Source organism: Anomaloglossus baeobatrachus, chromosome 7 (assembly GCF_048569485.1).
Source record: "Anomaloglossus baeobatrachus isolate aAnoBae1 chromosome 7, aAnoBae1.hap1, whole genome shotgun sequence".
NCBI classification, from domain to species: Eukaryota; Metazoa; Chordata; class Amphibia; order Anura; family Aromobatidae; genus Anomaloglossus; species Anomaloglossus baeobatrachus.
In genome coordinates, this window is record NC_134359.1 from 250,104,775 (window position 1) to 250,120,255 (window position 15,481).

General features: G+C 45.7%; 1 protein-coding gene across 1 annotated transcript in view; it reads right to left on the reverse strand.

The window, feature by feature from the left end:
• DNAH3 (dynein axonemal heavy chain 3) overlaps nt 1-15,481 on the reverse strand; it is a 594,186-nt gene that overhangs the window by 142,022 nt on the left and 436,683 nt on the right. Inside the window, exons 42-43 of the mRNA XM_075319752.1 lie at nt 12,853-13,147; nt 3,769-3,948 (exon numbers count right to left, since the gene is read on the reverse strand). Coding sequence (XP_075175867.1) covers nt 3,769-3,948; nt 12,853-13,147 — 475 coding nt within the window. The remainder of the gene's footprint in view (nt 1-3,768; nt 3,949-12,852; nt 13,148-15,481) is intronic.

A 15,481-nucleotide genomic window follows, 5' to 3' on the forward strand; every position in this document is an offset into this window, starting at 1 on the left:
AGATGTAGGGACAGAGATCCTAATTCCAGAGATATATCACTTTCTGGGTTGCTTGCTGCAGTTTTGTTAAAATCACTTAAAAATCATGAAGGTCATATAAAATACAAACTGTAGTAGTATTTCATGTGGGAGGGGGGTACATTTTGCATCAAATTATTTAATTCATCAAAATTTTGGAAATTGTTGAGCACTATATGTATATATATATATAAATTTGGAATAAATAACTGCAATCAATCGCTTCCTATAACCATACACAAGCTTCTTAAGAGGGCTTTACACGCTACGATATCGTTAATGTTTGGTCGCCGGGGTCAAGTTGTTAGTGACGCACATCCGGCGTCATTAACGATATCGCAGCGTGTGACACTGACCAGCGACCTTAGGCGACCTCAAAAATGGTGAAAATCGTTCACCATGGAGAGGTCGTCCCAAAGTCAAAAATCGGTAAGGGTTGTTTAGCGTTGTGGTTCATCGCTCATGCGGCAGCACACATCGCTATGTGTGACACCGCAGGAGAGAGGAACGTCTCCTTACCTGCCGCCGGCCACAATGCGGAAGGAAGGAGGTGGGCGGGATGTTACGTCCTGCTCATCTCCGCCCCTCTGCTTTGATTGGCCGGCCGCTTAGTGACGTTGCGGTGACGTCGCTGTGATGCCGAACGTCCCTCCCCCTTGAAGGAGGGATTGTTCAGCAGTCACAGCGACGCCGCTGACCAGGTAAGCATGTGTGACGCTGCGTAGCGATAATGTTCGCTACGGCAGCGATCACAAACAATCGCATGCGCGACGGGGGCGGGTACTTACACGGTCGCTATCGCTAGAAATTGCTAGCGATATCGCTACCGTGTAAAGCCCCCTTTACTCCTTTCATCTGGAATCTCAGACTCTTCTTTATAAACTGCTCTGGGTCTCTCAAATTTGAAGGCGTCTTCTCTCAACAGCAATTGTAAGATCTCTCCACAGGTGACAATGGGTTTTAGATCCGGACTCATTGCTGCCACTTTAGAATTATCCAGTGCTTTGTATCCATCCATTTCTGGGGGCTTCTTGAAGTATGTTTGGGGTCATTGTCCTGCTGGAAGACGCATGACCTAGGACGCAAACCCAGCTTTCTGATACTGGACACTACATTGCCACCCAAAATCCTTGGGTAATCTTCAGATTTCATGAGGTTTTGCACACAGTCAAGGCACCCAGCACAAGAGGCAGCAAAATAACCACGAAACATCTTTGACCTTCCACCATATTTGACTGTAGGTGCTGTGTTCTTTTCCTTCTAGGCCTCATTCCATTTTCAGTAAACAGTAGAATGATGTGCTTTACCAAAAATCTCTATCTTCATCTCATCTGTCCACAAGACGCTTTTCCAGAAGAATTTTAGCTTACGTACATCCAGAAATGGATGGAAACAAAGCGCTGGAGAGTTCTGAAGTGGCAACAATGAGTCTGTATCTAAATGCTATTGAAAACCATAGAAGAGATCTTAATATTGCTGCTGGAAGAAGACGCCTTCAAGTATGAGACCTGGAGCCGTTTGCTAAAGAAGAGTCCAAAATGCCAGGTGAGAAGTATAAGAAGCTTGTTGATGGCTATAGGAAGCGATTGATTGCAGTTATTTATTCCCAAGGGTGTGCAACCAAATATTAAGTTGAGGATGCCAACAATTTCGTCTGTCCCATTTTTCGAGTTTTGTGTGAAATGATGTCCAATTTGCATTTTTTCCTCCTGCTTTGTATCTTTTGTGTTGTACAGACCAAAAGTTTGGACACACCTTCTCATCTGTAGAACAACTATTAAGAGGAAACTTTGTGCAGCAGGCCTTCATGGTAAAATAGCTGCTAGTAAACCACTGCTAAGGACAGGCAACAGTAGACACAAAGTGGATGAGGACGTCGGGCTTAACCCTAAAACGCATACCTGGGGCCTCGCAGGCCTGCTAGGATACTTGTTTTCTATGGTAGATTTCTATGGTTGTGCGTTCTAGGGTTAACTGTGCTAAAAAACCACAAATGCAGGAGATATAGTAGATTCCTTTCTTTATTTTCACAGGTCAACGCGTTTCAAAGGCATCTCCCCCTTCTTCATCAGGACAAAGAAAGAACAGCATAACCTATGCTGTTCTTTCTTTGTCCTGATGAAGAAGGCGGAGATGCCTTTGAAACGCGTTGACCTGTGAAAATAAAGAAAGGAATCTACTTTATCTCCTGGATTTGTGGTTTTTTAGCTCAGCATTAAGCCAGACTTCCTCATCCACTTTGTGTCTACTATTGCAACATCGGGGCTGCGGCTGACCACTTTATGCATTAATTTGCTCTATGCCTACAAAGGAGTTGTGCTTATCACAACTGTAACAGGTGAGTACCTGTCTTACCCTTTACACCCACCTGTCTAACGGATAAGACCCTATTTCGCTTCTCTTCCACAGCTTTGCCTGAAGGACAGGCAACAAGCAGAAGAGACTTGTTTGGGCTAAAGAACACAAGGAATGGACATTAGACCAGTGGAAATCTGTGCTTTGGTCTGATGAGTCCAAATTTGAGATCTTTGGATCCAACCACCGTGTCTTTGTAGAAAAGGTGAAGGGATGGACTCTACATGGCTGGTTCCCACCATGAAGCATGGAGGAGGAGGTGTGATGGTGTGGGGGTGCTTTGCTGGTGACACTGTTAGGGATTTATTCAAAATTGAAGGCATACAGAACCAGCATGGCTACCACAGCATCTTGCAGCGGCGTGCTATTCCATCCGGTTTGCGTTTAGTTGAACCATCATTTATTTTTCAACAGGACAATGACCCTAAACACACCTCCAGGCTGTGTAAGGGCTATTTGACTAAGAAGGAGAGTGATGGGATGCTACGCCAGATGACCTGGTCTCCGCAGTCACCAGACCTGAACCCAATCGAGATGGTTTGGGGTGAGCTGGACCGCAGAGTGAAGGCAAAAGGGCCAACAAGTGCTAAGCATCTCTGGCAACTCCTTCAAGACTGTTGGAAAACCATTTCCGGTGACTACCTCTTGAAGCTCATCAAGAGAATGCGAAGAGTGTGCAAAGCAGTGATCAAAGCAAAAGGTGGCTACTTTAAAGAACCTAGAATATAAGACATATTTTCAGTTGTTTCACACTTTTTTGTTAAGTATTTCATTCCACATGTTTTCATTCATAGTTTTGATGCCTTCAATGTGAATCCACAATTTTTAGAGTCATGAAAACAAAGAAAACTTTTTGAATGAGAAGGTGTGTCCAAACTTTTGGTCTGTACTGTATATATATATATATATATGTATATATATATATATATATATATATATACATACACAGTATAAATGTATGTTTTATTATTGCCTAAGATTAATTGCCTCATTGACTATACTTCTTAAAAATCTGCTCCCCGTTGAATGGTTCTTCAGTATGCGCCAGTCTAATTTATATCTACTCTCAAAATATTACTGAGTAATCGACAATGATTATGTTTTACTTCCAGAATATGTTATTACTTGGTGCAATATAAGGCTTCATAAATCTTGAAATATGGCTATAAACTTGGCAACGAGCGCTATATAAATTAATATGTGCAGTGAAATATTACCCCTGGGCAATGACATTACAGGTATTTACATCACGCTGGTAGGAATCTTTTTATTTTGACAGTTCAGTTAAAAATAATGAATTACATACAGTAAGACGGGGGAAGTCTATCTTCAATGGAGACTTGCTTTGTTTTCTGTATAATACATGTTTAGCTGTAATATTTTGTTATTTCTTACCAGTAATGTCATTCCTCCCACCTCCAGGGGGCCCCATAGCGGACAAAAATAAGACATCGACGATATCTAGCCGCGAGGTGTCCTTTCTGTCGTACCAGTGTCCGTGGTCTATGCACTGTCTCAACAGTTCAATTGGCGGCTGAGCTCCGTAACTTTCTTTTGCCGGCATGTTCAGATCATCTATAGGACAAAATAACGAGCCGCCATAACACAATTGAATATTTCTATGATTTCCTAAATAGTATAGTATTTGCAAAAACCTTTCTATATTCATAAAAATGTGGCATAATAGTATACTATGAAATTATTGTGGTTTCTGGCCATAGAAGGTCACGATATTTGGCTGTGCAGAATGCTCCCTGACTTTGTTTCTGCTGTCAGTATTCATTGGTATAGGTACCTCTCCTGCTGGATTCATTTCTCCCCATTTTGGATCCAGGAGGAGCTCGCCTTCCACCCCACTGCTGATCATCAGTATTCTCTTGGTGCTTAAATACCCCTTCCTTCCTTGGACTGGTGCTGGTGATATTATTCAGTAAATTCAAACCTTGGTTGCAAGCAGGTGGCTTGTACTCCTCTACTGTATTGTTGCTGAAAACTTTGCTGAACTTCTACCTGAGTCATCTGTAGATAAGTAATTAATGCATTTTCCCCTGTGTGCCCCCTTGTGTCTTCTATAGTGGTTAGTGGGGTTGATGAAGAGCTCATCCCATCCGTTCCCTATTTAGGGCCCAGCACTAGGGATACCTAGGGTCAGGTGTCCGGCTCGGTGCAAAGGTGCGGAGCCTATGTAGGGTGGTGAGGGACCCCAGTGCCCAGCACTAGGGATACCTAGGGTCAGGTATCCGGCTCGGTGCAAAGGTGCGGAGCCTATGTAGGGTGGTGAGGGACCCCAGGGCCCAGCACTAGGGATACCTACTAGGGTCAGGTATCCGGCTCGGTGCAAAGGTGCGGAGCCTATGTAGGGTGGTGAGGGACCCCAAGGCCCAGCACTAGGGATACCTACTAGGGTCAGGTATCCGGCTCGGTGCAAAGGTGCGGAGCCTATGTAGGGTGGTGAGGGACCCCAGAGCCCAGCACTGGGGATGCCTAGGGTCAGGTATCCGGCTTGGCGCATAGGTGCGGAACCTATCTAGGGTGGTGAGGGACACCAGGGACCAGGAGTAAGTTTGGTCAGGGGTCACCATCTTCCCTCTCCCTAGACACTGGGTTTTCCTTCCCTTCCCTTTTGCCGTTTGCTTGGTACTTCCCCATACCTAGCGTGACAGAAATTCCATTAGATAAAAAGAAAAGAGGGGGCAATTTAAAGGACTAAAATCCCGATATTTTATTAAGATTACATGTTAAAAAGCGATTGTGGATCAGGAATAGGATCTCACGCGTTTTGAGCGTCTTACACGTTCATAATCATAGATATATGATACATTACGTACTAATCTCCTAACAAATAGCTAAGATTAACCCTAAGGTTGCATTTTTAGTGGTAGCAGAGCTGAGGAACTTGAAGGAAGTCTATCACCCCATAAACACTAACTAAACCCCTTATACAGGTATGTAAATGACGGGCTTTTGGTGCACCCTGTATGTGGCCAATGGCTCAGAGCACCATTACACCCCCTTAGTTTGTATACTGAGTCATATCTTGATTGACAGCGCACGATGCAGCCGCCATCATATAATGTTATTGGCAGCGCTCACTATAGGCTCCTGTCTGCGGAATAAAGTAGATAGCAGCGAGCGATAGGAGCTGCCAATAGCACTATATAAGCATGGCTGCACAGTTCAGGCAGTGCTTGTGTAGCACCCACGGGGCAAGGGGTTACCCTTACTCGTTGCCGGGCTGTTGCGGGTCAGGGATGTCACAGGTCGCCCTGCCTGGTTCCATGGCCGCCAAGAGCAGTGAATTTCCCGCCATAGGCAACGGCCTGAAATGCACGGTGATGGATTTTAACAGTACTTACAATGACGCATGGTCAGGGCCAGACTTGCATTTCTGCTAATGGTGGTCATCATTAAAATGAGGCACAACGGGGGTCATCATTAAAGGGAACCTGTTAGCAGGTTTTGCAGCATAATATAGGGTAAGAAAGCGGAGGTACACAGAGGGCATTATGACTTTGTAGTGGTACAGAGGGGACACTGTTCCAGTATGGGGCACAAAAGAAGAGTATTATTATTAACACTAGAAGTCCCAGAGAGGGGTCATTTAACATGTCTACCATTGGAACCCTATGGAGCTCGAAATTCCTGGGACTTCTAGTGTTAAACAGAGCACAGAGAGCGTTATTGCTGTCTAGGCCACTGGTTATAGCAGTGTAGAGATGGAAGAATGGAAAGTGATCAGCCAAAAATGTCTGCATATTATATTCTGCAGAGTTGAGTAAAAGATGGAAGAAGAGGTCCTGGCAGTCTGGGCCAAATGGAAAACAAAAGTGATTGACTATGGTCAACGAGACCGCCACTAATATCTGCCATTATATGCTCACTGTATGGTGGTAATAGCAGTCTTAGTTTTTGCTAATGATCAGTAGGGTGGTATATCACTACTGTATATGCTGGTAATATTTGGTTATGGTTTGCAGTTATGATTTACCTCTTATATTGCAGTAGTGATGGTAAAATTGTTTTTGGTACAATTGTGTTTGGTAATGATCAATATGGGGAAATTCCATCACTATGTGATGTTATTATGGGGTCATAGGGCGGCAATAATATTTACACATATATAGCAGTATTGGTAATATTGGTCTTGCAGTATATCTTGATTTCCACCAATATCAGAGAGGGTCATATTTGTAATAGAGACTTTCATGTTGGGGGGGAATATATGGGCCTGTGTGCTTTGAAATGACTGGGATGAATTTCAGACCCAGTCAGGTCTTGTGTATGGTACAGTAAACACAGTAGGTAAAGTAGGGGCGTAATATGAGATTACTGACATCAGGCCAGTCCAAGCAGACACTTACCAGCACGATCAAACATAACAATAAAATTAATTTCTCTAGCTATGTGTCATGCGGTGTTCGGCGTTGCATTCGCTGGGTATCTTGGCGGCAGTGGACTCTGTTCACACTGCAGAGTCAAACAAACAGCCGGGGTTCCCTGAGTTGCACAGCCCGTATTGGGCGTTGGCTGGTAATGTCTTCAGTGCTCCCCAGATCAGCAGGAGTTAATCCCTGCTGGCTTGTGATCATCTGCCAGAAGCTCAGGCTGCTGCTTATTATCCTCAGCCGCCCTCACCCTTTATAAGGTTCTGGTTTCTGGGGCTGAGTGCCGGATATAGCTTCTGCTAGCTTGGTCCCTGTGGTTATCCTGTCCTATGGAAAGTTGCGGTTTTGCGTGGTGTGTGGGCTCTCCAATTGTGCATTTATTTCCTACCCCTTTTTGTGTTACTCCCCAGTTCACATAATGTCCCTCCTTTGTGTTTGAGTTCACAAGTTTTTGTTTACCCTTGTCTGTGCCTGTTTGTGGGATTTTCATTACTGGGCTTTCGGCCCGCTCCCTGGGTGGGGGAGTAGTATCAGGGCTTGGACAGGAGACAGGTTCACGCTGGGGGCTCAAACCTAGCTACCATCAAGCCTACCTTCAAGATAAAGGACACCACAAGGTATCCCAGTCTTATGGTCAGCCTAGGAGCCCCTTTTCCATCGGTACATACCCCATGACAGTATGCTACCACTATGATACCTCTATAGGCATGTTTTTGCTAAATTCCGGCAGAGCCGTGAATTTTGAACCTAGTTGTCACAGTCTTTTCTCTGTTGCAGAATTTTGTGACAGGTTCTGGGTCAGAGTCTCACTTTATTTTGTGAAACTCTGCTGATTAAATGGATTCCCTTTCCTTTTGGGAGGAAAGGGTGTTTCTGGTTGAGACCACACCCAAGTCCTAAAAATACCCTCTGCTTCCACCAGAAGGTACCGGTTATTTTCATCATTTGGTAGCTTGTCCAGGAGCAGAAAGGAGCTGGGTAAATCCTCTCACTGAGACTTGCGTTGTGGGCTGCAGCATTGTGCTTGCTGCAGCAGTTCTAGGTGTGCTAGTTGTATGGTATGGATGTTACAGTAGTCTGTTTTCTTTCCTGTCTTTCATGTTGTTTCCCTTTATTAAACCAGAGAAAGACTGGGAATCATAGTCAACACATATAAGCAATGCGTCAAAGCTAGAATCTTGCATTAAAAAAAAAAATTTATTATTATTTTTCCAAAGAGAGTTATACAGCAAGATTATAAATAGATCATATTTAATAATATATATAATTCACATATAGGTTTAGACAAGAGGGGATCCTGACATAAAACACTAAGGTCCAATACCAACAATGGGAGAGTTACAATATCCTATGACACTCACAGGGAGAAGGCCTCACATAGATTACCATCATTCAAGACATGTAGTCCAAATATCCAAGACATAATTACCATGCGGGCATTCAGAGTGTCAATAGGAATTAAAGTACATACTGCTAAAGGGGCAGGGGAGTTTCAACATGTGTTGCAATGACAGAATATAAAGTACCATCCCCTTAGTTATCCCCTAACACAATTAGCAGCAATGCAACATCAAACATATTTTACCCATGTTCAGGTGGATGCCAGCGTGGAGAACGTGCCCCGACGCGCACGTTTCGTTAGCTTCCTCGTACCAATATAGAAAGGGCCTTTGTGTTTGTATCGGCTGATGGTCTGAGGGAATACAGGATTAGGCATTACATCTCTTGCAGCACGGATTTTGTCATCTATTTAGCAAGATGCGGATGCAATTTAGCCTATGTAGGCTTAACATCTAGGCAGCTCCGCATACGCACGCAGGAGCACGTGCGCGACATTATAGCTGCAAGGGATGTGGTCAGTCTGGATTCCCTTAAGACCATCCCCCGACATTTTAAGGTATACCACGATTGCGACCCATCCTCTCTTAAGGTTCGGGGTATCGACAAACTCCACCTGGGCGCAAGAGGCGGTAATTTCAAACAAGCTTTGGCGCGCCTTGAGTGTAGGTGGATAGTCACGCTAGGGACTATGTCTCCTGGCGGGCTAAATGAACAATTGTCGTTTGCCCCTTTCCTTTGACCCATCAGACTCGTTGTGTTCTGGTTGTGCGACTTAAGGATTGTTCCTATTGCCTCGGCTTCATTTTAATTTTTGTGTTTTGTGTGTCTTTTGTAGGTTTTTATTTCTTTTCCAAAAATTCTTTTCCTGGGCGTAGGTTTCTCCTTGATGAATTAGGATTGCCATACTTTTTGATTTTTCTAAAAAATATTTATGGCGAATAGTGAAGCAGTCAGGCTGCATCTCATCTTGCTTACCAACTTCTATGAATGATGGATCAAGATTATATGAATATCCCTATATTGGATGGATTTTTTCTTCATCCTCGGTGATTTGTTTTTTGGACACCCTGACATGTATTTAGTCTAATGTAATGTCAATGTCTCTATTGTTGGATACATGTATTTATTAATTATGTATTTAAAATATGCTTTGATATTTTTCCTATATATTCAATATTTGGTACAAATGCATGTATCTATTATGATCTTATTACACCTGTAGTCAGGGGATATCTTTGGGTTAAATCAGACTATAATCTTACCCATTCATGAAAATTGCTTTACTATGTATCACATGTAAAACATATGATGAGATTTGCTTTACCTGGTCTTTACCGGGCTGTAACAGAGTGGCTTGATAGCTTTGTATATTTATATTGGGAACCTCCTTCTGGTTATGTATATAATGATGCAGTTTTTACAGTATGCTATTTTTAGTTCTACTGTTTTTCCCTGCATTGGTGAGTCCGTGGCGACGCGACGCATGCGCGGTGTTTCTCCCGACATGCTGGCGTCTGCCGGCTTCCGTACGGCGTGACGCGGGTGTCTGTGTGACGACACAGTAAACACCCGCGTCACTTCCGGGAATGCCCAATGACGCTTCCCTCTGTTGGGGATACACGCCTCCTATGCGTCCAATCAAGCGCCGCCACGTGTTCCCCTCTTCTGCATTTAAACCAGCTGCCCTAGGATGCACACATCACACCACGGCCCCCCGAGGAAGCTAACGAAACGTGCGCGTCGGGGCACGTTCTCCACGCTGGCATCCACCTGAACATGGGTAAAATATGTTTGATGTTGCATTGCTGCTAATTGTGTTAGGGGATAACTAAGGGGATGGTACTTTATATTCTGTCATTGCAACACATGTTGAAACTCCCCTGCCCCTTTAGCAGTATGTACTTTAATTCCTATTGACACTCTGAATGCCCGCATGGTAATTATGTCTTGGATATTTGGACTACATGTCTTGAATGATGGTAATCTATGTGAGGCCTTCTCCCTGTGAGTGTCATAGGATATTGTAACTCTCCCATTGTTGGTATTGGACCTTAGTGTTTTATGTCAGGATCCCCTCTTGTCTAAACCTATATGTGAATTATATATATTATTAAATATGATCTATTTATAATCTTGCTGTATAACTCTCTTTGGAAAAATAATAATACATTTTTTTTTTTAATGCAAGATTGTAGCTTTGACGCATTCCTTATATGTGTTGACTATGATTCCCAGTCTTTCTCTGGTTTAATATTGTTGCTAATTGGGTTTAGTAGTTTGGAATAAGCAATGACTCCATATTTTGTCCTTTTTCGCTATATTTATGTTGTTTCCCTTTGTGCACTTTTAGTGGCTCTTTTGTGTGTGGTTGTCGGTTGTATGAGTTGTAGTCGTTGTTACCCCTGTTTTGTCTTTATTTGTCGTGGGGTTGTAGACTTCTGTGCTTGCCCCTTTCCCCCGGTTGGTGGGTTGTGGAGGGAGGAAGGACAGGAGATAGGGCATAGGTTGGAGGCCTGGACCTCCCTATGTCGCGGGCGGAGGGGACGCTACGCTCTCCCACTGCTCGGGTCCAGCCGCTGGTGCTGCTGCTGCTCGGTGGTGGCTCGAGCGGTGGGCCGGATCCCGGGGACTCGTGCGGCGCTCCTCGCCCGTGAGTGAAAAGGGGATTTGGATTGATTGTGGGGATTTATTGTCCGTGACGCCACCCACGGCTGTGGTGATAATGGTGACACCACTGCTGCTCTGGACGGGGATCCCGGGAGCGGTGACAGGGAGCAGCTTTGTTGTTAGTTCTCCCCTAGGGTAGGGGGTTGGTTGTCCCGGGGCCCGGTGATGGGGTAGGGATGGATGGCAGGCGGGTTACGGGGCCTGGCGAGGTGCAGGGTCGCAGGGGCAGCGCTGTGCCGCACGGCACGGTGGTACTCACTCAGCCCAATGATGAAGACACAGTTCTCGGTAAAACACTCGGCTGGATGGACGGGTCCCACAGACGGCTGCGGTGTTGTTTCTCCCGGCAGGTTGATGGTGACTGCCTTTCCCTGCACCTAAGTACGGTTGATGGTTCCGATGGGTTCCCACCGGTAACCCGCTCCCCAGCTTGGATATGGGCTGGAGGAGCCCCTCTTTGCCCGCAGGCTCTGGCCCTGAGAAACGGTTGCCTTGGCGGTGGCGGTGTCTCCCACTGTTGGTTGGACTGTTGCCTTCTGTCGGGACTTGACTGTTTGGAAACCCAGGAGGTCCCCTTCACTAACGGATTCGGCAAATTCACGGCGACTCCTAGCCTTGCCAGGATCCGAAAAGCCCCAGCCAGATGGTGCTGGCTTCTCTTTGTGTACCGCTCCGGTACCGCCGGGCCACCGCCCGTCCACGGTCCTTACGGTAACTCGGATAGGCCACTCCTGCAGACGGTCACCACCGTCTGCCAACCTTGCTGTTCTGTCCGGGCCACACACCCGGACGCTGTCAGTCAGTTGCTCCACTACCACACTTTCCTCCATCCACTTTCACTGTCAAAACTAAACTGTCTGTTTTCCCGCCTCAAGGACTGTGAACTCCTTGGTGGGCGGGACCAACCGCCTGGCCCACCCCCTGGTGTGATCATCAGCCCCTGGAGGAAGGCAACAAGGGTTTTGTGTCTGACTTCGGTGTGCCTGCTGGGAGTGTGGGGTGTGTGGGTGTTGTGCTCTGTGGCCCCTGGCTTGTCCAGGGCGCCACACCTACCTTCAAGGGTACCAATGGGTGTTAAGGTGAGCGCAGGGGCCCCAGCCTTAAGGCTAGTATAGGTTTCCCTGTGTTCCCCTGGTCACCCCTGACACTAGTTGTATAAAAAAGATTTTATTCACGGTTGGTCATCCACTTTAAAGTAATAAAAGAGAAAAAATTCTATCAGTGTTAAGGGTGCGTTACATGTTGCGAGATCGCTAGTGATTGCTAGCGATGTCGCGACCGATAGCACCCGCCCCCGTCGGTGGCACGATATGTGGTGATCGCTGCCGTAGCGAACATTATCACTACGGCAGCGTCACACGCACATACCTTGTCAGCGACATCGCTGTGACCGCCGAACAATCCCTCCCTCAAGGGGGAGGTGCGTTCAGCGTCACAGTGACGTCACTAAGTGGACGGCCAATAGCAGAGGAGGGGCGGAGATGAGCGGGACGTAACATCCCGCCCACCTCCTTCCTTCCGCATTGCCGGTAGAGGCAGGTAAGGAGATGTTCCTCGCTCCTGCGGTGTCACACATAGCGATGTGTGCTGCCGCAGGAACGACGAACAACATCGCTACGTACGAGACAACGATTTTTGTTTTTTGGACGACCTCTCCAAAACCAACGATTTTTGTCTCTTTTGCGATCGTTTAAGGTCGCTCGTACGTGTTACACGCTGCGATGTCGCTAACGGCGCCGGATGTGTGTCACAAACACCGTGACCCCGACGATAAATCGTTAGTGATATCGCAGCCTGTAAAGCCCCCTTTACTCAATGGGTGATGTCCAGCAACACCTCTACTGTTTTTCCAAGATGAGCACCTCCAGTGGTTTTGTGTCATTTTCTATATAGAATACCAGAAAATGAATAAGATCTTAAGATCTCAGTGACACCACTGGGTAAATTCGATGTCTTTAACAATCATTTTAATTTAAGTTCATTTAAAGAATGGATGAAAAGAGCACACTGTGCAAACAGAATGTTCCCTGAGGGGGGCGTTTAATATTCAATACTTATTTAATCAATCATTGGAGAAGGTTCTTACCTACGAACACAACAGCTTTCTTTCCGACAGGCGGGCCATACAGGCCCTTTCTTCTACGATCCAGCTTAGAGAATATGATGTCCTGGGTCTGATTTGCTGACGTTCTGGCTGAGAAGTTGATGCAGTTGGCGATATATTTGTCTTTTGGAAGCTTTATTAAGAAGCTGTTGGTAATTGCAGATTTCCCTGTTCCCGTTGGTCCCACAAACAACAAAGGAACAGAATGTTCTACGTATAGGTTCAGGAAGAAGGTCTGTCTGGCAGTTTCCATGGTAGGTATAATAAGATCAGATACCTAGGGAATAAGAAACATATTTGGGGCGGTCTTCACAATTTTGCTCCTTCACATGTAGATATTTTCAGAGCTTTAAAAACACCATGTTTTTGCAATATATTTTGCTAAAGACGTACACTAAAGAGTAAGAAGTATTTGAAGCATTTATTAGTATTAATAATAATAATAATAATAATAATAATAATAATAATGATAAACCAAAAATCACAAAACGCTGTGGGTGAACTCAGTTTTTGTTCCCCTCAGATAGTACTGTATTATTGTTGTCATATCATCCTTCCCAACTTTTGAAAATCAATAAAGTTCTGTGGAGCCTCTGTTAGGAGTCTCAACAAAGAAAAATAGCCAGATATCCCTCCGGGAAAGACCTAGCCAAGGAGTATGGGGTGCTTTGCACGTTGCGACATCGCTACTGTGATATCGTCGGTGTCAAATCGAAAGTGACGCACATACAGCGCCGGAAACGACGTCGCAACGCGTATAGCCTAGATGCGCCGATAAACGATCGCAAAAGCGTCGTAAATCGGTGATCTGTGTAGTGTCGGTCATTTTCATAATGTCGCACCAGCAGGAGATACGATGTTGTTCCTCGTTCCTGCGGCAGCACACATCGCTGTGTGTGAAGCCGCAGGAGCGAGGAACATCTCCTTACCTGCCTCCACCGGCAATGCGGAAGGAGGTGGGCGGGATGTTTACATCCCGCTCATCTCCGCCACTGCGCTTCTATTGGCCGCCTGCCGTGTGACGTTGCTGTGACTCCACACGACCCCTTAGGAAGGAGGCGGGTCGCTGGCCAGAGCGACATCGCATGGCAGGTAAGTGCGTGTGAAGCTGCCGTAGCGGTAATGTTCGCTACGGCAGCTATCACAAGATATCACATGTGCGACGGGGATGGGTACTATTGCGCTCGGCATCGCTACAATCGGCCAGCGATGTTGCAGTGTGCAAAGTACCTCTTAGTCTCCATGCCACTGCTGTAAAGCTCTCAGACTAACGGATTATGGGATCATGCTGAAGATCTCCTCGTCATGCACAACAGGGGTTAAAATATTTCTTCACACATCCAATAATGTTCGCTACGGCAGCTATCACAAGATATCACATGTGCGATGGGGGCGGGGACTATCGCGCTCGGAATTGCTAGCCGATGATAACGATGTTGCAATGTGCAAAGTACACCTTACTCTTTTTAAGGAGACCACCATAACCACCATATTAAGTGGCCTTTTTAGTCAATATCCAACTCTTTGACGAGGTTAAAGATATTTCACTTGTCATATCTTTAAACTCATCAAAGAGTTGGATATTGACTAAAAGGGCCACTTAATATGGTGGTTGTGGTGGTCTCCTTAAAAAGAGCCACTCCTTGGCTAGGTCCTTCTTGGAGGGATATCTGGCTAGTTTCTGTGTTGAGACTCCTAACAGAGGCTCCACAGACCTTTATTGATTTGTATACTCCCCAGGGGGCAATGCACCTAGGATTTCACTGTGTTGAGCGCCTTTGCTGGCTGCCGGCAGTGTTTTCTCTGGCTGGTCTCCCCGACATCAGTGATTGTTTTGTCTTCCCAACTTTTGAAGAACAGAAAGAAAGATACATTTTGACCACGCTCCTAGCCACACCCATTTGTCAATTGGCAGACAGAGACATTCAGCAGATGCCCACGATTGCAGGGTGTAAACACAACTCGAGGCCTGTCCTCTGTATCCAGAACAGTTGGGACTAGGGATGAGCGTATTGATTAATGGGACTCAGGTCCAGAGTCCAGGTCAGTGGTCCCCGTGGCTGGACAGAGGTCACAAATCTCTTAACTTCCAGTGTCCCGAGCGCATCTTTTAAAGGCAACCTGTAAGGTGCAATATGCACCCAGAACCACTAGCAGTTCTGGGTGTATATTGCTAATCCCTGCCTAATCGTCCCTGTATACACTAGCATAGATAAAGAGATCTTTAGAAAAAGTATTTCTAAAGCTCTTTTATGATATGCTAATGAGGCTAGGGACTAGTAGTAAGGGTGTTAGTTTCCTTGGCTAGTCGGCCCCCTTAGCAGGTAAGCACGCCCCTGTGGGCGTGCTAACATGCTAATGAATAACGGAGAGTAGTGAAGTAGGGCTTTCAAAGCCACGCCAATGACCACTATGACCGATAGTAAGATTAATGTTACCTTTTATTACATATTCAGGTCAACGCGTTTCTGGAGTCTCTTCTCCCTTCCTCAGGACATACAGGAAAAAGTACATCAAATCTGCTCCATACATGCTAATGAATGCACAGCATCAGAGGCATGGTCGTGCTCACCTCTCTGCTGCCACCGCGCCTGATGCTGGATTTCGGCTC